The sequence below is a fragment of the Coregonus lavaretus genome (assembly GCF_964263955.1).
Source record: "Coregonus lavaretus genome assembly, chromosome: 2".
In the NCBI taxonomy this organism is placed as follows: Eukaryota; Metazoa; Chordata; class Actinopteri; order Salmoniformes; family Salmonidae; genus Coregonus; species Coregonus lavaretus.
In genome coordinates, this window is record NC_139989.1 from 73,805,818 (window position 1) to 73,833,270 (window position 27,453).

The 27,453-nt window shown below is 43.0% G+C and overlaps 2 protein-coding genes across 2 annotated transcripts in view; both read right to left on the reverse strand.

Annotated features, from left to right (window-relative positions):
• The window catches only part of LOC311141904 (stonustoxin subunit beta-like), a 1,272-nt gene extending 807 nt beyond the window's left edge, over window positions 1-465 (reverse strand). The window contains exon 1 of the mRNA XM_084177410.1: window positions 341-465. Coding sequence (XP_084033536.1) covers window positions 341-419 — 79 coding nt within the window. The 5' untranslated portion in view covers window positions 420-465. The remainder of the gene's footprint in view (window positions 1-340) is intronic.
• Window positions 466-2,848: 2,383 nt separating this feature from the next.
• Window positions 2,849-24,182, reverse strand: LOC311141298 (NLR family CARD domain-containing protein 3-like). Its single transcript, XM_084176593.1, has 7 exons — window positions 24,088-24,182; window positions 18,983-19,171; window positions 9,508-9,624; window positions 9,135-9,219; window positions 8,777-9,005; window positions 6,572-8,369; window positions 2,849-3,252 (listed from the first exon to the last, which is right to left on the reverse strand). Exons 2-7 carry the CDS (start codon window positions 19,153-19,155, stop codon window positions 3,018-3,020), a joined length of 2,637 nt encoding a protein of 878 aa, XP_084032719.1. The 5' UTR covers window positions 19,156-19,171; window positions 24,088-24,182; the 3' UTR covers window positions 2,849-3,017.
• Window positions 24,183-27,453: the final 3,271 nt, after the last annotated feature.

Genomic DNA, 27,453 nt, shown 5'->3' on the forward strand with positions numbered 1-27,453 from the left:
ACACACACACTGGACACACACACACACATCCTGAACACACACACACACACACACACACACTGCACACACACACACACACACACACACACACACACTGAACACACACACACACACACACACACACACTTCTAATGTAACAGGAACACGCCACACACACACACAGACACACACATTGTCAAAGCAACTCTTTGTAAACTTTGGTGTCCCTGATTTGTGCTTCTGTAGAACTACAGCTGATATTTAATATGACCAAGTAAGTAATGATGGTGGTCTTTGACTTTGACTTCACTTGAATTAAGACTTATTCTTAGTCATATTCTTCACAGCAGTCAACACTCACATTTTCTAAGTCCAGGTTTCATTGTGTTCTCTCCACCATGTTCCACACTGTAGCGGTAAGCAGAAGAACAGACAGTCATTGAGGGATACACCTGAACTCACACACACACACACACACACACACACACACACTTGGAAAAAGTTATATGCTGACTGTGTGTGTGTGTGTGTGTGTGTGTGTGTGTGTCCAGTGTTTGTGTCCTGTGTGTGTCCTTTTTGTGTATGTGTTCTTTTTGTGTGTGTATTTGTCCAGTGTGAGTGTGTATGTGGGGCCAGTGTGTGTGTGATCGTGTGTCCAGAGTGCGTGTGTGTCCAGTGTGCGTCCTTTTTGTGTATGTGTCCAGTGTGTGTGTGTGTGTGTCCAGTGTATGTGTGTGTGTGTCCAGTGTATGTGTGTGTGTGCCCAGTGTGTGTGTGTGTCCAGTGTGCGTCCTTTTTGTGTATGTGTCCAGTGTGTGTGTGTGTGTGTGTGTGTCCAGTGTGTGTGTGTCCAGTGTATGTGTGTGTGTGTCCAGTGTATGTGTGTGTGTGTCCAGTGCGTATGTGTGTGTGTCTAGTGTGTGTATGTATGGATCCAGTGTGTGTGTGTGTCCTGTGTGAGTGTGAGTGTTTCCTTTGTGTGTGTGTGTGTGTGTGTGTCCAGTCTGTGTGTGTGTTTGTCCAGTGTGTGTGTGTGTTTGTCCAGTGTGTTTGTTTGTGTGTGTATGTGTGCGTGTGTGTGTGTCTACTGTGTTTTTTTCCAGTTTGTGTGTGTGGGTGGGTTAGTGTGTGTGAGTGTGTGTGTGTGTCCAGTGTGTGTGTGTGTGTGTGTGTGTGTGTCCAGTGCGTGTGTGTGTGTGTGTGTGTCCAGTGTGTGTGTGTGTGTGTGTGTGTGTGCATGTGTGTTTGTCCAGTGTGTGTGTGTGTGTGTCCAGCGTGTGTGTGTGTGTCTAGTGTGTTTTTTCCAATGTGTGTGAGTGAGTGTGTGTGTGTAGATCCAGTGTGTTAGTGTGTGTTGGTCCAGTTTGTGTGAGTATGTGTGTTCAGGTTGTGTGTGTGTGTGTGTGTGTGTGTGTGTGTCCAGTGTGTGTGTGTGTGTGTGTGTGTATGTGTCCAGTGTGTGTGTGTGTGTCCAGTGTGTGTGTGTGTGTGAATGTGTGCGTGTGTGTATGTGTCCGGTGTGTGTGTGTGTCTCCAGTGTGTGTGTGTGTGTGTGATCCAGTGTGTGTATGTGTGTGTGTTTTTGTCCAGAGTGTGTGTGTTTCCAGTGTGTGTGTGTGTGTGTATGTGTGTGTGTGTGTGTGTGTCCAGTGTGTGTGTGTGTCTCCAGTGTGAGTGTGTGTGTGTGATCCAGTGTGTGTTTGTGTGTGTGTGTTTTTGTCCTGAGTGTGTGTTTCCAGTGTGTGTGTGAGTGTGCTGGTCCAGTGTGTGTGTGTGTGTGTGTGTGTCCAGTGTGTGTTTGTGTGTGTGTGTCCAGTGTGTGTGTGTGCGTGTGTCCAGTGTGTGTGTGTGTGTGTGTGTGTGTCAAGGATGTGTGTGTGTGTGTGTCCAGCGTGTGTGTGTGTGTCCAGTGTGTGTGTTTCCAGTGTGTGTGTGTGTGTGTGTGTCCAGTGTGTGTGTGTGTCCAGTGTGTGTGTGTTTTCAGTGTGTGTGTTTTCAGTGTGTGTGTGTCCAGTGTGTGTGTGTTTTCAGTGTGTGTGTGTCCAGTGTGTGTGTGTGTCCAGTGTGTGTATGTCCAGTGTGTGTGTGTGTGTGTCCAGTGTGAGTGTGTTTCCAGTGTGTGTGTGTGTGTTTGTGTGTGTGTGAGTGTGCTGGTCCAGTGTGTGTGTGTGTGTGTGTGTCCAGTGTGTGTTTGTGTGTGTGTGTCCAGTGTGTGTGTGTGCGTGTGTCCAGTGTGTGTGTGTGTGTGTGTGTGTGTCAAGGATGTGTGTGTGTGTGTGTCCAGCGTGTGTGTGTGTGTGTCCAGTGTGAATGTGTGTGTGTGTGTGTCCAGTGTGTGTGTTCAGTGTGTGTGTCCGTGTGAGTGTGAGTGTGTGTGTCCAGTTTGTGTCCAGTGTGTGTGTCCAGTGTGTGTGTGTTTCCAGTATGTGTGTGTGTGTCCAGTGTGTGTGTGTGTGTGTGTGTGTGTGGGTGTGTGTGTGTGTTTGTCCAGTGTGAGTGTGAGTGTGAGTGTGTGTGTCCAGTTTGTGTCCAGTGTGTGTGTGTGTCCAGTGTGTGTGTCCGTGTGAGTTTGTGTGTGTGTGTGTTTCCAGTATGTGTGTGTGTGTCCAGTGTGTGTGTGTGTGTGTGTGGGTGTGTGTGTGTGTGTGTTTGTCCAGTGTGAGTGTGTGTGTGTCCGTGTGAGTTTGTGTGTGTGTGACCAGTGTGTGTGTATGTGTCCAGTCTGTGTGTGTCCAGTGTGTTCATTGTGTGCGCTTGCATCCTGATACACGTGCACACACACAAACTGGACACACACACACACACACATGCACACACTGGACACACACACACACACTGGACACACACACACACACACATGCACACACTGGACACACACACACACACACTGGACACACACACACACACACACACACACACACACACACACACACACACACACACACACACACACACACACACACACACACACACACACACTGGACACACACACACAGTCTTTATATAACTTAGTCCAAGTGGTGGTCAGAATGTTTGTCTTAACTAGCCTGATAACTCCAACATGTCTGATATGAACATTGACATAAACCCTCTACATACTTGAGTTTCTCCAGTCTGCAGTGTGGATCCTCCAGTCCAGCAGAGAGCAGTCTGACTCCTGAGTCTCCTGGGTGATTGTAGCTCAGATCCAGCTCTCTCAGGTGTGAGGGGTTTAACTTCAGAGCTGAGACCAGAGAAGCACAGCCTTCCTCTGTGACTAGACAGCCTGACAGCCTGCAAAGAGTCAAATCATATAAAAAATCACACTGCTATTCATTGGTGTGAAAATTTATTCTTTCAACAATTTCAGATACATCAGAGTCCTGAAACCTGCCATATCTATTCATATATACATATGTATATGTCACGGTTTCGGCCGAGGCTGCTCCTCCTCCTTGTTCGGGCAGGTTTCGGCGTTCGTCGTCCCCGGAGTACTAGCTGCCACCGTTGGATGTTTTCGATGTTCGTTTGGTTTTGTCTAGTTGTTGTGCACCTGTTCCCTGTTAGTGTGATTTTGTACCCTATATATTGTTCCATTTGTTTGTCATGTGTTGTGTGTAATTGTTTTACCGTCGCACTATTGTTCGTGCACAGTTCGGTTTGGGAGTGTTTTACGCACTGTGGCGTATGTTTCGCCTCCGGGTTGTTTGACCCGTGTTATGATTTTTGGATTTTCTAGTAAAGTCTGGATTAACTGAGCTCCTGTGTCCTGCTATTGATTCGCACCACATCCGCATCAGAGTTCGTGACAGTATATATACAGTACCAGTCAAAAGTTTGGACACACCTACACATTCAAGGGTTTTTCTTTATTTTTACTATTTTTTACATTGCAGAATAATAGTGAAGACATCAAAACTATGAAATAACACATATGGAATCATGTAGTAACCAAAAAAGTGTTAAATTAATCCAAATCTATTTTATATTTGAGATTCTTCAAATAGCCACCCTTTGCCTTGATGACAGCTTTGCACACTCTTGGCATTCTCTCAACCAGCTTCATGAGGTAGTCACCTGGAATGCATTTCAATTAACAGGTGGGCCTTCTTAAAAGTTAATTTGTGGAATTTATTTCCTTCTTAATGTGTTTGAGCCAATCAGTTGTGTTGTGACAAGGTAGGGGGGTATAAAGAAGATGGCCCTATTTGGTAAAAGACCAAGTCCATATTATGGCAAGAACAGCTCAAATAGGCAAAGAGAAACGACAGTCCATCATAACTTTAAGACATGACGGCCAGTCAATACGGAACATTTCAAGAACTTCGAACATTTCTTCAAGTGCAGTCGCAAAAAACATCAAGCGCTATGATGAAACTGGCTCTCATGAGGACCGCCACAGGTATGGAAGACCCAGAGTTTCCTCTGCTGCAGAGGATAAGTTCATTAGAGTTACCAGCCTCAGAAATTGCAGCCCAAATAAATGCATCACAAAGTTCAAGTCACAGACACATCTCAACATCAACTGTTCAGAGGAGACTGTGTGAATCAGGCCTTCATGGTCGAATTGCTGCAAAGAAATCACTACTAAAGGACACCAATAATAAGAAGAGACCTGCTTGGGCCGAGCAATGGACATTACACAGGTGGACATTTGTCCTTTGGTCTGGAGTCCAAATGGGCGATTTTTGGTTCCAACCGCCGTGTCTTTGTGAGAAGCAGTGTGGGTGAACGGATGATCTCGGCATGTGTAGTTCCCACCGTAAAGCATGGAGGAGGAGGTGTGATGGTGTGGGGGTGCTTTGCTGGTGACACTGTTTGTGATTTATTTAGAATTCAAGGCACACTTATCCAGCATGGCTACCACAGCATTCTGCAGCGATACGCCATCCCATCTGGTTTGGGCTTAGTGGGACTATCATTTGTTTTTCAACAGGACAACACACTTCCAGGCCAACACACTTCCAGGCTGTGTAAGGGCTATTTGACCAAGAAGGAGAGTGATTGAGTGCTGCATCAGATGACCTGGCATCCACAATCACCTGACCTCAACCCAATTGAGATGGTTTGGGATGAGTCGGACGGCAGAGGGAAGGAAAAGCAGCCAACAAGTGCTCAGCATATGTGGGAACTCCTTCAAGACTGTTGGAAAAGCATTCCAGGTGAAGCTGGTTGAGAGAATGCCAAGAGTGTGCAAAGCTGTCATCAAGGCACAGGGTGGCTAATTCTATATTTTATTTGTTTAACACTTTTTTGGTTACTACATGATTCCATATGTGTTATTTCATAGTTTTAATGTCTTCACTATTATTTTACAATGTAGAAAATAGTAAAAATAAAGAAAAGCCCTTGAATGAGTAGGTGTGTCCAAAATTTTGACTGGTACTGTACATAAATGAATGAATGTATCATTATTAACAATAGATAACATGTTTCTAAATTAATCATTGTGTGTCCAGTGTGTGTGTGTCCAGTGTGTGTGTGTGTGGGTGTGTGTGTGTGTGTCCAGTGTGTGTGTGTGTGTGTGTGTGTGTGTGTGTGTGTGTGTGTGTCCAGTGTGTGTGTGTCCAGTGTGTGTGTGTGTGGGTGTGTGTGTGTGTGTCCAGTGTGTGTGTGTGTGTGTGTCCAGTGTGTGTGTGTGTGTGTGTGTGTCCAGTGTGTGTGTGTGTGGGTGTGTGTGTGTGTGTCCAGTGTGTGTGTGTGTCCAGTGTGTGTGTGTCCATTGTGTTTTTGTGTGTGTGTGTGTGTGTGTGTGTGTGTCCAGTGTGTGTGTGTCCATTGTGTTTTTGTGTGTGTGTGTGTGTGTGTGTGTGTGTGTGTGTGTCCTGTGTGTGTGTGTGTGTGTGTGTGTGTGTGTGTGTGTGTGTGTGTGTGTGTGTGTGTCCAGTGTGTGTGTGTGTGTGTGTGTGTGTGTGTGTGTGTGTCCAGTGTGTGTGTGTGTCCATTGTGTTCTTGTGTGTGTGTGCCCAGTATGTGTGTGTGTGTGTCCAGTGTGTGTGTCCAGTGGGGGTGTGTCCAGTGTGTGTGTGGGTGTGTGTGTGTGTGTGTGTGTGTGTGTGTCCAGTGTGTTTGTGTGTGTGTGTGTGTGTGTGTGTCCAGTGTGTGTGTGTGTGTGTGTGTGTCCAGAGTGTGTCCAGTGTGTGTGTGGTCATTGAGTGATACAGGAATACTGACCTCAGAGTCTCCAGTTTACAGTGGGGATTCCCCAGTCCAGCAGAGAGCAGCTTCACTCCTGAATCCTTCAGGTCATTGTTACTCAGGTCCAGCTCTCTCAGGTGTGAGGGGTTTGACTTCAGAGCTGAGACCAGAGAAGCACAGCCTTTCTCTGTGACTCCACAGCCTGACAGCCTGACAGAGAGATCATCATGATTTCACAAACACACTGTTAATTTAACACCAGTAGTGTAGAAGGACAATGGCAGATGCATTTGGTTTATTCTCTTAAACAACATATAGATTCATCTTCCATCTCCTAGAATTGTATGGTCATATTGTTATACTAATGTGAACATCAATGCATTGATTCAATATGTTTTTCAATAATACATATATTTCTCTAAACTGAATATTTCTTCCTGATGATTAGTACTTAAAAGTCATTTTATGTACTCACAGAGCAGCTCTGGAGGCTTTGACCACTGGCAGCAGCCTCAGAAGACCTTCCTCTGATCTGGAGTATTTCTTCAGGTCAAACACATCCAGCTCCTTTTCTGAAGTCAGCAACACAAAGACCAGAGCTGACCACTGTGCAGGTGACAGTTTGGCTTCTGAGAGACTTCCTGATCTCAGGTAGCTTTGGATCTCCTCCACTAGAGAATGGTCATTCAGTTCATTCAGACAGTGGAACAGATTGATGCACCTCTCTGGAGAGGGATTCTCCCTGATCTTCTCCTTGATGTAATTGACTATTTCTTCATGGCTCTGTGAGCTGCTTCTTGTCTTTGTCAGTAGACCCCGTAAGTACTTCTGATTGGACTCCAGTGAGAGGCCCAGAAGGAAGCGGAGGAAAAGGTCCAGGTTTCCTGTCTCACTTTGTAAGGCTTTATCCACAGCACTCTTGTACAAAGTAACTTCAGGCTTGTCTCTGAACAGTGCAAAAAAGTTCCTGGTTGATTGAGGTTCGGCCATTAGATTCTCATTGTTGTTGATGAATGAGAGGAACACATATACAGCAGCCAGAAACTCCTGAATGCTCAGATGCACGAAGCAGTAGACCTTGTCCTGGTACAGCCCACATTCCTCTTTAAAGATCTGTGTGCACAATCCTGAATACACTGATGCGTCATTGACATCAATGCCAGCCCTTTTCAGGTCTTTTTTATAGAAAATCAGATTGCCCTCAACAAGCTGTTGAAAAGCCAGTTTTCCCAGTGACAGAATGCTCTCTTTATTCCAGTGTGGACCTGTCTCTTCTTTCCCAAGATACTTTTCATTCTTCTGTTTGGTATGAAACTCCACAAGGTGTGAGTACATCTCAGTCAGTGTCTTGGGCATCTCTTCTGTCTTGTCTGTACTCAACATGTGTTCAAGGACTGTTGCAGAAATCCAACAGAAGACTGGAATGTGGCACATGATGTGGAGGCTCCTTGATGTCTTTATGTGTGAGATGATTCTGCTGGCCAGGTCCTCATCACTGAATCTCTTCCTGAAGTACTCCTCCTTCTGTGGGTCATTGAACCCTCGTACCTCTGTCACCTGGTGAACACACCCTGAAGGGATCTTATTGGCTGCTGCAGGTCGGGTAGTTATCCAGAGGAGAGCAGAGGGAAGCAGATTTCCCTTGATGAGATTTGTCAGCAGAACATCCACTGAGGTTGACTTTGTGACGTCACAACATATCTTGTTCTTCTGGAAGTCTAGGGGCAGTCGGCACTCATCCAGACCATCAAAGATGAACAGAACTTTGTACTTGTCGTAGTTGGAGATTCTTGATTCTTTGGTTTCCATTGAGAAGTGATTGAGAAGTTCAATCAAAGTGTGTTTTTCCTTTTTCATCAAATTCAGCTCCCGGAAAGGGAATGAAAATACAAATTGGACATCCTGATTTGCTTTTCCTTCAGCCCAGTCCAGAATGAACTTCTGCACAGAGACTGTTTTTCCAATGCCAGCGACTCCCTTTGTCAGCACAGTTCTGATAAGTTTGTCTTGTCCAGTTAAGGGTTTGAAGATGTCGTTACATTTGACTGCAGTCTCTGGTCTTGCTTGTTTCCTGGTTGTTGTCTCAATCTGTCTCAGCTCATGTTCATTATTGACCTCTCCTGTTCCACCCTCTGTGATGTAGAGCTCTGTGTAGATCTTATTGAGAAGTGTTGGGTTTCCTTGTTTAGCGATCCCCTCAAATACACATTGAAACTTCTTCTTTAGATTAGATTTGAGTTCACGTTGAAGAATCACAGCACGCTCATCTGAATCTAGAAATAACACAGAGCATATTAATATTACGTCTGTTTTAATGCCTACAGTATTCTAGGACTGTTATAACATTTTAAATGATAATACTTTATTCTCTTAACTGACTGTATAAATGTGCAAATGTTTTCATAGTGCATTACAGACTGGTGTGACTGATTATATTATTATGATCTCTCTCTCTCTCTCTCTCTCTCTCTCTCTCTCTCTCTCTCTCTCTCTCTCTCCCCCCTCTTCTCTGTCTAAATTAAGTAACACAACACATCCCTGCTGCTACTTGATGAGGTCACTTGGTGTAGTGTTAAGGCTGCTACAATATCACTGAGTTACACAGCTACTTTAGCTGTACTTTAGCTACAGCTTTTAAATGTTCTAAAACAGCATTCAACATGAGGAAGACAGCTCTTACTTTTCTCCAGTGTGTCAGCAAGCTCCTTCTGGTTCATTTTCCTCAGGACGTGCAGAGTGATCTTCAGAGCCCCCTCTCTGGCACTGCTCTCCTGCTTCTCATCTTCAGCATCCACCACTTCCTTATCCTGCTTCTGACTCTCAAAGCCTTCTGGGAGTTCTGGACTAAGAATCCTCTTGAACATATTCAGCTCGTTCTTCACAAATGTCATAATATTCTCTTCAAGCAACTGAAATAAATCAAGTAAATAAGTTAAGCAAGAGACTAAATGCTTTCTCATTAACACATGAATGAATGATTGACAGATCAACTTTACTTGATGTAAACAAAAACAAATGTACATAACAGGACCACATACACTGAATATGGAGGCCAGGTCTGTTTGATGACTCTGGGAAGACTGACCACTGAGAATCTCTGACTCTGATCTCTCCTGTTGGTTTCTGGGGACAAAACATGAGATTACTCCTCATCCAGGGAGTGCACACACACACACACACACACACACACACACACACACACACACACACACACACACACACACACACACACACACACACACACACACACACACAGGGAGGGAATGTTGTGTTAGTTTAATATTGTTTCAGGACTATGAAAATGGAAAAAAGGATTAGCCTATGGATTATGAAAACAACAAAAATAAATGGTAAAATGACTAGAGACAGTGTTGTTTAACTCACTGACCATGACCCATGAGTTCTTCTTACCTTTGTTCAGTAGAAAAGTATCCCTCTCTAAACGTTATAGGATGACCCATAGACCAGTCACTCTTCATGGACACACAGCTGGGTACAGGGGAGGCTGGTCTCTCCTGCTTGATTGGACTTCAACACAACAGAGACAAACATTACATCTCTCATCTACTCTGAGCTCAGATGGGGAAACATATGAAGAGTTTCATTCTAAAACGCAATTTTCAGAAATGTTGGTAAATTAGCTTATATTCTTTAAAGAAATTATGAAAGAGATTGGTGTGTTTTTTCACTATCTAATCATGGTATGGGGTTGTTCAATGACAGACATGTATTTGTTTAAAATCTATCACTTGATGGTTTCATTTCAGAGACAAATAATGTGTTTCTTTTGTAAAATGCTATATATCTGCCTCACTCTCAGATAAATCAGAAGTATTGCTAGGTTTTACACAGTAATAAATGTAACAAATAACCACATTTGTAATAAAGAACTGTACACATGTACAACATTCAATACAGTAATATGAGATCTGTATGTAAAACATTTACATTTTACATTTTAGTCATTTAGCAGATGTTCTTATCCAGGACTGGTTTCCCAAAAGCATCTTAAGGCTAAGTTCATTGTTAGAATCTTCCTATTAGCATCATAGATGCTTTTTTGCCCTTCCGCATGACTTTATACACAGATTATCTCCAGTAAACATAGAATCACATGGTTTATCCGTCTCTTTGTGACCGCAGATAAATTCAGAACAAAGTTGAGTACAAATACAAAGTTGCCAATGTCTTTGCAATTGATTCAAACAAGGGAAGTACACAAATTTGTTTCAAATGAAAACCGAGATGACTGCACTAAAATATAAACAGTAGGCTATAGGCCTATTTCAATCATATTGAAATATATTTCATGTTCAATTAATTGAGTTCTATTTTGCTACTTGTAGGCTACAGTCTGTAATTTGTCTCAATATATTTCATGATGTGTAGCCTAACATGTGCCCAATGATGTGCCAAATCCATATTTGCAGCCGTAGGTGATAATATCTCTCTAGGAGCTGATCTGTCATCAGTATTGTGAACTAATTATAATGTTAAGGAAAGATTTGAATGGAGAAAACTGATCCGAGAGCAGCGCTCCCCTTCTTTCGATCCTATCAGTATCGATACATGCTCCACCGGACGTGATACCTTGTCATTCTGCTGATCCAGTTTCTGCTATGGAACTCTGACCTGTTCACCGGACGTGCGACCTTGTCCCAAACCTGCTGTCTCGACCTCTGAATGCTCGGCTATGAAAAGCCAACTGACATTTACTCCTGAGGTGCTGACGTGTTGCACCCTCTATAACCACAGTGATTATTATTTGACCCTGTTGGTCATCTATTAACATTTGAAAATCTTGAAGAACGATCTGGCCTTAATGGCCATATCCTCTTATAATCTCCTCCCAGCACAGCCAGAAGAGGACTGGCCACCCCTCAGAGCCTGGTTCCTCTCTAGGTTTCTTCCTAGGTTTCTGCCTTTCTAGGGAGTTTTTCCTAGCCACCGTGCTTCTACATCTGCATTGCTTGCTCTTTGGGGTTTTAGACTGGGTTTCTATATAAGCACTTTGTGACAACTGCTGATGTAAAAAAAATATTCTGGGAACGCATATGAAGCAGACCTGGCCAGGGTTTGGGGTTTGAGAAGTCAATGAGAGGTAAAAATGACTTCCTTAGTTGTTAATTTTGAAAATGTTCTGTCTTAAGTAGTTTAACAAACTGACACATTTTCATGTTAGTCATAAACAACTTTATATCGAAGGAGTGCCTTTGATTTGACGGCCTGCACATGTGCAGTTCAACACAAGATGACCATTAGACCCAATGACGTATTTCTGCGCATGAGCTTCAAATGAAATCAAATTGTATTTCTCACATGCGCCGAATACAACAGTGGTACACTTTACCGTGAAATGCTTACTTAAGAGCCCTTTCCCAACAATGCAGAGTTAAAAAGTAACAAAAATTAGCTAAATAAAAAAGCAAATAGTAACATAATAAAATTACAATAATGAACATAATAAAATAACAATAAGGGGTACCAGGTAGTTGAGGTAATATGTACATGTAGGTAGGGGTAAAAGTGACTAGGCAATCAGGATAGAGATTACATCTCCTCATCCAGGGAGTGCGCACACACACACACACACACACACACACACACACACACACACACACACACACACACACACACACACACACACACACACACACAGGGAGGGAATGTTGTGTTTGTTTAATATTGTTTCAGGACTATGAAAATTGAAAAAAAGATTTAGCCTATGGATTATGAAAACAACAAAAAGAAATGGGAAAATGGGAGTGGAGAAATGACTAGAGACAGTGTTGTTTAACTCACTGACCATGACCCATGAGTTCTTCTTACCTTTGTTCAGTAGAAAAGGCTCCCTCCCAAAACGCTATATATCCATTTTCAGAAATGTTGGTAAATTAGCTTTTATAGTTTAAAGAAATTATGAAAGAGATTGGTGTGTTTTTTCACTATCTAATCATGGCATGGGGTTGTTCAATGACAGACATGTATTTGTTTAAAATCAATCACTTGATGGTTTCATTTCAGAGAGACAAATAATCATGTTTCTTTGCACAATGCTATATATCTGCCTCACTCTCAGAGAAATAAGTGCCTCACTCTCAGAGAAATAAGTAGTACTGCTAGGTTTTACACAGTAATAAAATATATCTGGCTCACTCTCAGAGAAATAGGTAGTACTGCTAAGTTTTACATAGTCAAATGTGACTGATCTGCTCAATTTTATGTAGCAACATTTGAAATTTGTGTTTTTTACATTGGATAAAAGTAGAGACTCAGCTAGAAAAAGGTATATCATACACTACAGTTGAGGAACAATGGGAAAGTAATTTTGCTTTGAAAGATGATAAACTTGTAACCTCACTTTTGAGAAAATGGCCTTTGAAAGTTTTGGTTCACCTACTGGAGAGCTCTTCTTTATCTACAGTGATGTTACTTTGGCACAGGGACGGCCTGTTCAATAGGGCGATATGGGCGACGCACTGCCAAACGGGAAAAGGAAGGGATTTTTTTTCTAATCAATTATATCACGGCAACAGTAGTTATCAGTGTTGTAATCTATACGTCTGATCTGCCACAGTGCCACACTGCCACTAAATGTCGAATCAGGCTAAAGTCGTGCTTCAAATGGCTCCACCCCCTTTTGGGGCGATTTCAGTCAGATTGAAAATCGCCCAGAACTTCTGTCATAGACTCCCATGTAAAATCTATTTTTTTCAAATTTCAGAGCCTTCAATACAATCTCAATGGGTGTCTGTGGGCTTGCACTTACGCGCTTTCGTCATACGTTACGTAACCATGAACGTAACTGAGAAAAGAGTGGATTGTTTGAAAGAAGTTCCTTTTTGTCGGCGAACAAATGAAGATAAATTGGCAACGAAACAATTAGGACCTCCCAGACCAAATTTAATAATTCAACAGGTTTCTACTAAAGGCGGAAAGTCCTACACCCGAGGATTTTCCAAAAATTGGTACGAACGAAAAAAGACATTGCCACTCACTCAACTGGATGACGAGGGATACAGGCTAGCTGTCCGCCGCCACAACGATGAGGTTAGTGTTGATAATCACAAGTTTACTGGATGTGGATATGGTGTAATAAAGGCAGTTTATTCAGAGGTAAATATATCTGGAATCGCGTTCACGGACCCGTTCGTCAAACTCTTAGGGAGCTATAAATTAAGCCCCATTACTTACCATATCAGATAAGAGAAATTGCTGCAGCTACATATATTTTACATCCTGGCCCTACATAGTTCACTATTTGCATCACTTACCAAAATATTACATGTGGTCATATATGCTTGGAAAGTGGAGATGCCATAGAACGTCAAAAAAGTAAACATTGCTGGAGACACATTGCCGTTTTGGAGAAGACATCGCGTTTGCTAGCGAAGAGATTTGTTGTGGCAAATGAACTTGGGCTGGGAATTGCCAGGAACCTCACGATAAGATATATGCATCAGCATTGCGAGTCTCATGATTCTATACGTATTGCGATTCGATACTGTGATTTTATTGCGCACCATATGTCTGTTGCAGAGGGATCAGAAAGCCATGAGAACGAGTTTTGATCAGTCATGGAAATAAAAGTGCTGAAAACAAATTGGCTCCCAATGTGAAAAGATTGAGAACAAGCTATGAAGGAACAATAATGGTGTTTTGGTGCAGGTACAGCCAACTAGCGCTAAAATATTGCGATATTGTCAATACAGTATATCGTAAAGTATCACTATGTAACTCGATTTCTTTCACCCCAATCCCTCAAATTAACGGTAAATAACTGAATTGTTTGCCCCACATTTAGCTAAGATGATTAGCTAGCCAGCTAAAATGTTTTAGTTAGTTAGCAGTCGCATCTACAATAGTTTACTGTCAATAACATGTCTCCAAAAATGACGTGGTGTCTCCAATTGTGTTGACATTTTACAATTGCAATGCGCATCCATGAGTATCCACTTTCTGTAGCTCAGCTGGTAGAGCATGGTGCTTGTAACGCCAAGGTAGTGGGTTCGATCCCCGGGACCACCCATACACAAAAATGTATGCACGCATGACTGTAAGTCGCTTTGGATAAAAGCGTCTGCTAAATGGCATATTATTATTATTATTATTATTATTATTATCTGAAGAGAGCCCCGAAACATTGTGTGCAGACATTTTATGCAATAAATGAAGTAGGTTCAATCTAGTAGTTCTGATCTTCTGATTGGTCCTGATGAGTTGGGCAAGGTCCCCTGCAGGCTACTGTCACTGTTGCATTGGCTCTGAGTCGGGTTCTCTGTCTTCAAATGTTCAGCCTAAGAGAGGGGATTTGTGTGTGTGTGTGTGTGTGTGTGTGTTTAACAGTGATGATGTGTGTGTGTGTGTGTGTTTAACAGTGATGATGTGTGTGTGTGTGTGTTTGTGTGTGTGTGTGTCCTCAGAGCAAGAACTCGTGAGTTGGAAGAACTGAGAGGCCTATGGCGTGGGTGTTGTCCTTGGCCACCTGCTGACAAGGCTGACAAGATAGGACCCTTTTGTCCATTGTTATTGGATAGGAACAGAACTTATAACCAGCTCCTGACCTAAATAGATCTTAGCACAACATTTTACTCAACATATCATATTCCATATTCACTATAACAAATATATTTACTACGACATTAGCAAGAACCGCCACATCCTCAGCCGGCTAATCCAGTGTGTGAAGTTTTGCGGAGTGTTTGAGTTAGCTTTGCGAGGCAAAGATGAAACTGAGGGCTCCACCAACCCTGGTAAGCCAACACTTTTGAGATCAGTCAATAAATGCTTCTGGTATTGATTTATATGCTGCCCCTGTCTTCATGTTGTTGCTGGACATATCTTTTTTTAAATGTGTGTAGGTCACCTAAATCATCAGAAAAATTGCCCCTCCTGAGAATTTTTTCAGGAGCCGCCACTGCTTTGGCAGATAATGTCACCCATCTAAATAAATAGTATATACACTGCTCAAAAAAATAAAGGGAACACTAAAATAACACATCCTAGATCTGAATGAATGAAATAATCTTATGAAATACTTTTTTCTTTACGTAGTTGAATGTGCTGGCAACAAAAGCACACAAAAATTATCAATGGAAATCAAATTTATCAACCCATGGAGGTCTGGATTTGGAGTCACCCTCAAAATTAAAGTGGAAAACCACACTACAGGCTGATCCAACTTTGATGTAATGTCCTTAAAACAAGTCAAAATGAGGCTCAGTAGTGTGTGTGGCCTCCACGTGCCTGTATGACCTCCCTACAATGCCTGGGCATGCTCCTGATGAGGTGGCGGATGGTCTCCTGAGGGATCTCCTCCCAGACCTGGATTAAAGCATCCGCCAACTCCTGGACAGTCTGTGGTGCAACGTGGCGTTGGTGGATGGAGCGAGACATGATGTCCCAGATGCAGTGGCGGCTCCTGAAAAAATTCTCAGGAGGGGCAATTTTTCTGATGATTTAGGTGACCTACACACATTTAAAAAAAGATATGTCCAGCAACAACATGAAGACAGGGGCAGCATATAAGTCAATACCAGAAGCATTTATTGACTGATCTCAAAAGTGTTGGCTTACCAGGGTTGGTGGAGCCCTCAGTTTCATCTTTGCCTCGCAAAGCTAACTCAAACACTCCGCAAAACTTCACACACTGGATTAGCCGGCTGAGGATGTGGCGGTTCTTGCTAATGTCGTAGTAAATATATTTGTTATAGTGAATATGGAATATGATATGTTGAGTAAAATGTTGTGCTAAGATCTATTTAGGTCAGGAGCTGGTTATAAGTTCTGTTCCTATCCAATAACAATGGACAAAAGGGTCCTATCTTGTCAGCCTTGTCAGCAGGTGGCCAAGGACAACACCCACGCCATAGGCCTCTCAGTTCTTCCAACTCACGAGTTCTTGCTCTGAGGACACACACACACACAAACACACACACACACACATCATCACTGTTAAACACACACACACACACACACATCATCACTGTTAAACACACACACACACACACACACACAAAAATCCCCTCTCTTAGGCTGAACATTTGAAGACAGAGAACCCGACTCAGAGCCAATGCAACAGTGACAGTAGCCTGCAGGGGACCTTGCCCAACTCATCAGGACCAATCAGAAGATCAGAACTACTAGATTGAACCTACTTCATTTATTGCATAAAATGTCTGCACACAATGTTTCGGCTCTCTTGCTCCTCCTTGTGGCCGTCTGTGGGTACTACATAACTCATTCATGACACCTGCTAGGCTCATAATCTGAGGTAGCAACTGCATCCGATCTACAAATCCATTGGCTAGACCATCCGATTAGACAATCATCACCCCATTATACCCATTTGGTTTGCAACTCAGTGAACCTGCGCAGCATTCGCTCAATTTGATGCCTACGAACTAAGATTTCGATGCATATCAAATTACCCAGCAGCCATTTAAAAACAACAAGTCGTCCAAAAAATGGTTATTTCTTAATTAAAAAATGTCTTCTGGCTGTTTAAAATCGCCCACATCTTGAAAAAGAGGACAGGGACATGCGTTTTGTTTAGATTGTACACATTTTTCTTAAAACAAATATGGTTAACCATGACCAGAAAATGTTTAATGTTTGATGGCTATCCGCCAGCCATCGCTGAGAGGGAGAAGCCGGACAGGGGGAGCGTAGGCCAGCATCCATCAACGAGAGAGGGAGAAGCCCTCCACGGTATTTAACAGGTGGAAGAAACAACCAAGGAGCTCCATCGGTCCACAAGAAATGCAGGCAGCCAGTGATGATGTAGTGATAGCTAGGATAACTAGGATGCTGCTGGTAGAGTAGCTAGCTTAGCTAGCTGTACCGACTAGCTTGGCTAGCTAGCAGGTCGTTCGTCTGTCCCTCGAGGATGATGACGAATCCTGTGAACCACAAGATGAAACAATGATAGCGAGTGAAAAGGATCTGGCTACACTCATACTGTCACTGACCGTAAAGCAAATTGAACAATAAACTTTGGTGTCTCAACACTGTAACAAACTCCGTCGTTGTTCCCCAAGATCACCTCAGACCACTCTGCTCCTAACTGGACAATATGCTTGGCGCCAAACCGTACGTGGACGCGGACAGTTCTGTATGGGGACATGAGCAGTGCAACACAATAAACTAAACCCAGTCTTGACAGTGGCTTACATTAGTAATATTCATTTTTCTTTTAAAGATGTAAAACAAACATTATGTTTTTTTATAACAATATTTTGAGATCTGGGCCCATATCCACAAAGCGTCTCAGAGTAGAATATTGGTCGTATAAGTGCTGAGAATAAAGACATTTTACACTTATGGGTATAAATTAAAGCTATGCATGAAGCCTCTAGTCCCACCTAGTCGGCAGATATTTGGGACACATCGTGAGCTGTCCTAACCAGTTAAGAATTAACAGCAGGTGTCTTGATAATACTATAGAATAATGCAGCGAGTCAGTGGTTCCTGCGCCACATGTAATTGCTTTGGAGTAGTTCAAAATAATGTTTCTATATTTCTATATGATCAATCCATAAATAATATAGACCTACATGCAACCGTATGTCTTGTGCTTTTGGCAATGATTTCTGTATGATAATTATGTATAAGTGATACCATGTATGTCTGCATAGCATGTTGTCTTCATTTTGGCAGATTAACTCATTCTTATTTCTGAAGAGTAACTCAGGTTTTCGCCCAGCGTCTAAGGAGTTGGAGCAGTGGCAGGAGTTGGACCTATGGCAGAAAGGTGGCTGGTTCGAATCCCGTGCCGGGCGCTGGAAATAACAGGCGGGCTTGATCTGACCTGGAGGGCTGCTGGGTTCACATCCTCAAAACATTCACCTTTCGTTGATCAGAACTATAGAGGTTCTTCTTCACTGAACCCCAAAATATATATTACTTTTATTGGTTCCATACAGTTGAAGTCGGAAGTTTACATACACTTAGGTTGGAATCATTAAAACTCGTTTTTCAACCTCTCCACAAATTCCTTGTTAACAACCTATAGTTTTGGCAAGTCGGTAAGGACATCTACTTTGTGCATGACACAATCATTTTTCCAACAGTTGTTTACAGACAGATTATTTCACTTATAATTCACTGTATCTCAATTCCAGTGGGTCAGAAGTTTTTATACACTAAGTTGACTGTGCCTTTAAACAGCTTGGAAAATTCCAGAAAATGATGTCATGGCTTCAGAAGCTTCTCATATTCTAATTGACATCATTTGAGTCAATTGGAGGTGTACCTGTGAATTTATTTCAAGGCCTACCTTCAAACTCAGTGCCATTGTTCTCTTTTACTTTACTTTCTTTTTACTTTTCTCTTTTTTTTAGTTGAAATTTGAAAATGAATTTTCCCACACAGCAGGAAATGCATACTTGTAATGTATTCAAGGTTTAAAAAGGCTTCTAAAGTTTATAATTTCCACTTCAAAATGTCAGACTTATTTTGCTATAATGAAAAATGTATCAACCCCTACAAAAAATTTCCATTAATTATAATCCACATAATATAATTCACATTTCCTGTTGCTGCAGGATGCTGCAGGATTATTTTCCTGCTGAGAGAAACTGGGTCAAATTAAGATATGGCATCTGTAAGTGCATTCATCTTACAATAGCTAGGTGAGACAACCACATATCACAGTCATATATACAGGATATAAACATTTTATTCTAGCTGAACAATGGAAATGTAGTGTTTTGCAAACAACAACAAAAAAAATGCATACACATTTAAAATCTATGAATTACAAATCTGAGAAAAAGTAATATCAGCAATAAATTATATATTTTTTTAAACACAAATGTGATTTTTTGGGGGGAAATAGCGTTTTGGAAATAAACATAATAAATTCTTCATATAATTGTTATCTCACCTCTTAGCTTTGGTGTCATGTTCCCCAGAGAGACGCATTTTAGAGGCAGGGCCCCCCTCCTCTCTCTCTCCAGAGAGACTCATTTTAGAGGCAGGGCCCCCCTCCTCTCTCTCCCCAGAGAGACTCATTTTAGAGGCAGGGACCCCCTCCTCTCTCTCCCCAGAGAGACTCATTTTAGACCACTGACCCCTAAACAGAGATGCAGCATGTTGGTTGTGGTGAACACAGTGACAACTCATTCTAGAATGTCAATTTATCTATTTTACTCATGATCTCTTAGAAATAAAACATTTACTAACAGACACATGCAAATAGTCGGGTGATTTAATTTAATCACATGAACATTGTTACGTTCCTCAACAAGAAATAAAACATTGTCTCTCAAACAGAAGAAGGAACTAACAAAGAGTCACTAACAACAACCAAAACGAAACAGGTGGTTTTAGGAGGGGTTCTGAAAGACACTCATGGGGGTGTCCACTAGTGATGGGAAACAGAGGCTTTCTGAACGCTTTGGGGCTTTCAACAAATTTTGCCGAAAATGCCATTGATAGATTTGAGTGCTAATAAACAACATTTAGTTAGAATGTGGGGTTCTCTTTTTGCCTCCAGGTTCACAATGTTTTCAAAAACGATGCATCTGTGGTATTATTTAGGATACTAAAGACAGAATATTATCATAGGTTACACTAAATAAAACACATTATTTAAACAACAATGGGAAATCCCAATCCCCGTCCCTACCTGCTGAGCTCCCATTCAGGGGCTACAAACTGGAAGACATCAAACTAAATGTATAAATAAGGTGTCCAGTAGAGGTCAGTGTTTGAAAGAGACTTTGCATCTAAAAAAAAAAGCACTGGCACCAGGGAGAAATCAGTGAGATCTCTCGCATTTTGTGAGGCCGGTTGGACGTACTGCCAAATTCTCTAAAACGACGTTGGAGGCAGCTTATGGTAGAGAAATGAACATTCAATTATCTGGCAACAGCTCTGGTGGACATTCCTGCAGTCAGCATGCCAATGGCACGCTCCCTCAAAACCTGAGACATCTGTGGCATTGTGTTGTGTGAGAAAACTGCACATTTTCGAGTGGCCTTTTATTGTCCCCAGCACAAGGTGTACCTGTGCAATTATCATGCTGTTTAAACAGCTTCTTGATATTCCACCCCTGTCAGGTGGATGGATTATCTTGGCAACTGAGAAATGCTCACTAACAGGGATGTTAACAAATTTGTGCACAAAATTTGAGAGAAATAAACTTTTTGTGCGAATGGAACATTTCTGGAATATTTTATTTCAGCTCATGAAACATGGGACCAACACTTTATATGTTGCGTTTATATTTTTGTTCAGTATAGATAAAAACACAAAGCTTCCAGCAGAGGTCAGTGCTCTTCTGACACCTGTCAGATGGTAGTGTAATGTCCGAAGCTTCGACCGTCATCATCACGTAGTATTGTTACTTTGATACAAGCATTGATACGTTGTGTCAAATCAGTCGAGATTTTGAAAACTGCAACGTGCATCGTAGCCCCGGTATTAATGGTCCAATCCTTAGTGTCCACTGAATGTTGACTAGCAACAAGAAAGTGGTACCTAAAGGACACCCACCATGAGTGCCCATTGAAGTGGCTCCAGACGAGGAAATCTGAAATAAAGACCCTCCAACTTACAACATGGAGTAAAAAAACAAGTGGAGCAAACCAAACCAAACCAGACCAAACCAGACCAAACCAGACCAAACCAAACCAAACCAGACCAGACCAGACCAGACCAGACCAAACCAGACCACACCAAACCAGACCACACCAGACCAAACCAACCCAAACCAGACCAAACCCTGGGAGATACAAGACAGAAAGACTTTGTTCATCAACTTAAAGAAGCAGTGCTACAAAGAGGTGCCAGTCTTCTAACATCTCTAAGGCCAACCAGAACACTGGACCAGCTGCTCTTCAATATCACATAACAGATGGAACCCTTCTGACTAAAGAGATGACAAGCCAGTACAGGCATAAGCATACTGTCTATTGAGGTGGCGCCAAGAGGTGCGGCCAACATGCTAACGTCCAACCTCAAAATATAAATGGAAATACCAAAGCCTGTAACAACATGTAGTCGTGACTGATTTCTTTCACCTCATCTCCCTGTTACTGTTTGTTTAGGTAGTTATAGACAGTGCAGCAACACAAGGCCACATTCCTATCAGCCCTTCCACTCTCTCAGGCTAATGTGTATTTATTAAAAGTAGACTGTTTCTTTCAATCTGTTATTTTCTAAACGTATCTGAGAATGTAGACAGAAGGGCTAAAACGGACATGATTGATCTGAGGGTGATCAGTGATCCGTACAGAAAGGTTTTTTGCAAGAAGTAAGAGATTTTATATTATGCAAAGTAGGCTAGGTTTTACTGTATAATAGCAGTTTGTTGGTGATATGCAGATCAAGGTCTGTACCTCGGCTATAGCCCAAGCGTCGTCCGGGGTAGGCCGTCATTGTAAATAAGAACTTGTTCTTAACTGACTTGTCTACTTAAATAAAGGTTAAATTAAAAAGGTTAGGTCTCTAGATTCCCTTGCTGCTCTGGGGAAATAATGAAATGGTTGTCATAGTGATTTAAACTGGGACTGGTTATCTCCAAACTCTGAGACCATGTCATTTGTTACATTTCACCCAATTGATAAAGGAAGCTAGAAGGCTGAACCCAGAAGACAACTCTAAATCAACACTTACTGATATTATCCTCAAATCCTTTCACTCATATTATAATGTATCTTTGTTCAACGGATGTCGGGAAGCCTATGATATCAATAGTGTAGCAAACAGCGGGCAGGGCGGTAAAGCCAGGTCGCTGGCCAAAAAGGCAAACACCCTACGCATCGCAGCAATGGGAATTGTAACCTGACTCACACTGTCCCCTACAAAAGTCCCGTGCTTCGACTACTCAGACCCCTCACATGTCCGGGCCATGAATTCTGATGGCCTCACAGACACCATACTACTTCTGACACCAATGTAGCGAACAGCGGGGCAGGGAAGCTAACCCAGGTTGTATGTGTAAAAGGCAAACATCCTACGCATCGCGCCGTTGGCGCCAATTGGGTTACTTGGTTGGAATTGTGACTTGGCTCATTTAGCGAGGATCACTACACTATAGTGGAACTATGATACAATTACAGTTATCATATGAAATGTTAAATGTAGAGCTATAATATATGAATATATTGAATTTGACTTTCCCACATGCAGTTAGCTCCATTTTGTATGATTAGACTGACACAAACCTGTCTCAGTAGAAGTCGACTGTTAGGTCTGAGTGTTTTACATACACTCACTGTACTAAAATTACACCATACATTTAATTTCTCTACACACTTTATAATAATCCCTGGAAAGATTCTCACCTTGTAGCCTGAATTCGCAACCAGAACATGTCAAGTCATTGAGATATCTACTGTTCTGCTGAGAGAGCACCTTCCTGATGACTAGCGCTCTGTATATTCTAATGGATGAGGCCTGAGCTGGAATGTGAAGCTAACTGAAGCTAGCTTTAGAAAAACAGTATATCTAGCTTGCATCATAGTACACCCCTCAGGCTACATACAGGTTTCAGCATGAGGCAGACATCAACAGCCGAGTTGTAGGCTACAACCTGGGTCGTATTCATTAGTTTACACCACAGACAACAGTTTTAAAAATGTTGCATAAACAGTTTACTCCAAACGCTGTACAAGGTGACCTAAACGGTTTCCGTTGCCAAACGTTTTGCTACGGTGGGCACTAATGAACACACACAACCTGTTTTGAGGAAGTGTAAGTTGTTGTTAGTCTTTCCACAGTATTTATTTGTCTCTCTTTCACACAACATACCTTCCTGAGTGAAAAGAGTTAACAGTAGATTAGAAAGAGAAAATGTTGTTGCTTGTTGTGTTTTAAGCCTGTTTTGAGAAGACAAGTCTATAGACCTATGATACAGTAGGAGATCACCCTGGGGAACACAGTCTATAGGTCTATGATACAGTAGGAGATCACCCTGGGGAACACAGTCTATAGACCTATGATACAGTACACTCTTAGAAAAAATAGATCCAAAAGGGTCCTCTGGCTGTCCCCATAGGAGAACGCTTTTGGGTTCCAGGTAAAACCCTTCTGGCTTCCATGTAGAACCCTCTGTGGAAAGGATTCTTCATGGAACCCAAAAGGGTTCTACCTAGGACCAAAAAGGGTTCTACAAAGGGTTCTCCTATGGGGACAGCCAAAGAACCCTTTTAGATTCTAGATAGTGTAGGAGCGATCACCCTGGGGCACACAGATGGAAACAGAACGAATTCACCCCACGCATCTAATTTATATTGAAAACATTTTAAGGAGAGTAGGCCTATTATAACACTGTCCACAAAACATATCATCAACTATATTAATACACATAACAATATCATCAACTATATGAATACACATAACACTATCATCAACTATATTAATACACATAACAATATCATCAACTATATTAATACACATAACAATATCATCAACAATTTGAATACACATAACAATATCATCAACTATATTAATACACATAACAATATCATCAACAATTTGAATACACATAACAATATCATCAACTATATTAATACACATAACAATATCATCAACAATTTGAATACACATAACAATATCATCAACTATATTATTACACATAACAATATCATCAACAATTTGAATACACATAACAATATCATCAACTATATTAATACACATAACAATATCATCAACTATATGAATACACATAACACTATCATCAACTATATGAATACACATAACAATATCATCAACTATATTAATACACATAACAATATCATCAACTATATTAATACACATAACAATATCATCAACTATATTAATACACATAACAATATCATCAACTATATTTATATCATAACACTATCATCAACTGTAGTAATACACATAACAATATCATCAACTATATTAATACACATAACAATATCATCAACTATATTAATACACATAACAATATCATCAACTATATTAATACACATAACAATATCATCAACTATATTAATATCATAACAATCGTCGTCTTACCTTTTATATGTCTCTCAATAGAAGTAGAGTCTGGAATGATCATTCGGTGGTGGAAAGTTCCTTTAGTTTGTTCTGCTCATTTCCATATCAGGTTCTACCTGTTCTCTCTCCCACTCCCTGTCTCTTTATAGCTCTTACAATGTGCCTTGGCATACATTCTACAAGTGTCTGGAACTCTATTGGAGGGATGTGACATCATTCTTCCACAAGAAATTCCATAATTTGGTGTTTTGTTGATGGTGGTGGAAAACGTTGTTTCAGGCGCCTCTCCAGAATCTCCCATAAGCGTTCAATTGGGTTGGAACCTGGTGACTGAGACGGCCATGGCACATTGTGAAACATAAGCAAGTTGAGCAGTTTTCGTCACTGAAGCTCCTGCCAAACTTGCCCGAACAACCACCAGTCGTTAAGCTCTTCCCGAGCAGGGTCGCAGTCTATCCTGGTTGCAGCCCCTCTCCCCAGGGGTAGCAGATTCTCTCTCCCCAGGGGTAGCAGCTCCTCTCTCCCCAGGGGTAGCAGCTTCTCTCTCCCCAGGGGTAGCAGCTCCTCTCTCCCCAGGGGTAGCAGCTCCTCTCTCTCCAGGGGTAAAAGCTCCTCTCTCCCCAAGGTTGAAGCTCCTCTCTCCCCAGGGGTAACAGCTCCTCTCTCCCCAGGGTAGCAGCTCCTCTCTCCCCAGGGGTAGCGCTCTTCTCTCCCCAGGGGTAGCAGCTCCTCTCTCCCCATGGGTAACAGCTCCTCTCTCCCCAGGGGTAGCAGCTCCTCTCTCCCCAGGGGTAGCAGCTCCTTTCTCCCCAGGGGTAGCAGCTCCTCTCTCCCCAGGGGTAGCAGCTCCTCTCTCCCCAGGGGCTCCTCTCTCCCCAGGGGTAGCAGCTCCTGTCTCCCCAGGGGTAATAGCTCCTCTCTCCCCAGGGGTACCAGCTCCTCTCTCCCCAGGGGTGGCAGCACCTCTCTCCCCAGGGGTAGCAGCTCCTCTCTCCCCAGGGGTAGCAACTTCTCTCTCCCCAGGGGTAGCAGCTCCTCTCTCCCCAGGGGTAGCAGCTCCTCTCTCTCCAGGGGTAAAAGCTCCTCTCTCCCCAAGGTTGAAGCTCCTCTCTCCCCAGGGGTAACAGCTCCTCTCTCCCCAGGGGTAGCAGCTCCTCTCTCCCCAGGGGTAGCGCTCTTCTCTCCCCAGGGGTAGCAGCTCCTCTCTCCCCATGGGTAACAGCTCCTCTCTCCCCAGGGGTAGCAGCTCCTCTCTCCCCAGGGGTAGCAGCTCCTTTCTCCCCAGGGGTAGCAGCTCCTCTCTCCCCAGGGGTAGCAGCTCCTCTCTCCCCAGGGGCTCCTCTCTCCCCAGGGGTAGCAGCTCCTGTCTCCCCAGGGGTAATAGCTCCTCTCTCCCCAGGGGTACCAGCTCCTCTCTCCCCAGGGGTGGCAGCACCTCTCTCCCCAGGGGTAGCAGCTCCTCTCTCCCCAGGGGTAACAGCTCCTCTCTCCCCAGGGGTAACAGCTCCTCTCTCCCCAGGGGTAACAGCTCCTCTCTCCCCAGGGGTAACAGCTCCTCTCTCCCCAGGGGTACCAGCTCCTCTCTCCCCAGGGGTTGCAGCTCCTCTCTCCCCAGGGGTAACAGCTCCTCTCTCCCCAGGGGTAACAGCTCCTCTCTCCCAAGGGGCTCCTCTTTCCCCAGGGGTAGCAGCTCCTCTCTCCCCAGGGGTAGCAGCTCCTCTCTCCCCAGGGGTAACAGCTCCTCTCTCCCCAGGGGTAGCAGCTCCTCTCTCCCCTAGGATGTGAAGACATTGGTGGCTTAGCCACACAGCCAGTAGGAGGGTCCGGGAAGGAATTTCAACAGCTAAATCCATGAATACATCTACAGTGTATTGCCAAAAACCACTCAACATATTCAAACATAGACTCTGACCTGTCCAATGAGCCAAACTGATTAAAGAATCCCACAGTACCTTAACTCTCTCTCTCTCTCTCTCTCTCTCTCTCTCTCTCTCTCTCTCTCTCTCTCTCTCTCTCTCTCTCTCTCTCTCTCTCTCTCTCTCTCTCTCTCTGTTATGAGATATTTTTGTCAGATGTTACTATGGTATACTGAAGTATAATTACAAGCATTCCATAAGTGTCAAAGGCTTTTATTGACAATTACATTAAGTTTATGCAAAGAGTCAATATTTGCAGTGTTGACCCTTCTTTTTCAAGACCTCTGCAATCCGCCCTGGCATGCTGTCAATTAACTTCTGGGCCACATCCTGACTGATGGCAGCCCAGTCTTGCATAAAAATGCTTGGAGTTTGTCAGAATTTGTGGGTTTTTGTTTGTCCACCCGCCTCTTGAGGATTGACCACAAGTTCTCAATGGGATTAAGGTCTGGGGAGTTTCCTGGCCATGGACCCAAAATCCCGATGTTTTGTTCCACAAGCCACTTAGTTATCACTTTTGCCTTATGGCAAAGTGCTCCATCATGCTGGAAAAGGCATTGTTCGTCACCAAACTGTTCTTGGATGGTTGGGAGAAGTTGCTGTCGGAGGATGTGTTGGTACCATTCTTTATTCATGGCTGTGTTCTTAGGCAAAATTGTGAGTGAGCCCACTCCCTTGGCTGAGAAGCAACCCCACACATGAATGGTCTCAGGATGCTTTACTGGTGGCATGACACAGGACTGATGGTAGCGCTCACCTTGTCTTCTCCGGACAAGCTTTTTTCCGGAAGCCCCAAACAATCGGAAAGGGGATTCATCAGAGAAAATGACTTTACCCCAGTCCTCAGCAGTCCAATCCCTGTACCTTTTGCAGAATATCAGTCTGTCCCTGATGTTTTTCCTGGAGAGAAGTGGCTTCCTCGCTGCCCTTCTTGACACCAAGCCGTCCTCCAAAAGTCTTTGCCTCACTGTGCGTGCAGATGCACTCACAACTGCCTGCTGCCATTCCTGAGCAAGCTCTGCACTGGTGGTGCCCCGATCCCGCAGCTGAATCAACTTTAGGAGACGGTCCTGGTGCTTGCTGGACTTTCTTGGGCGCCCTGAAGCCTTCTTCACAACAATTGAACCTCTCTCCTTGAAGTTCTTGATGATCCGATAAATGGTTGATTTAGGTGCAATCTTACTAGCAGCAATATCCTTGCCTGTGAAGCCCTTTTTGTGCAAAGCAATGATGACGGCACGTGTTTCCTTGCAGGTAACCATGGTTAACAGAGGAAGAACAATGATTTCAAGCACCCCCCTCCTTTTAAAGCTTCCAGTCTGTTATTCTAACTCAATCAGCATGACAGAGTGATCTCCAGCCTTGTCCTCGTCAACACTCTCACCTGTGTTAACGAGAGAATCACTGACATGATGTCAGCTGGTCCTTTGGTGGCAGGGCTGAAATGCAGTGGAAATGTTTTTTGGGG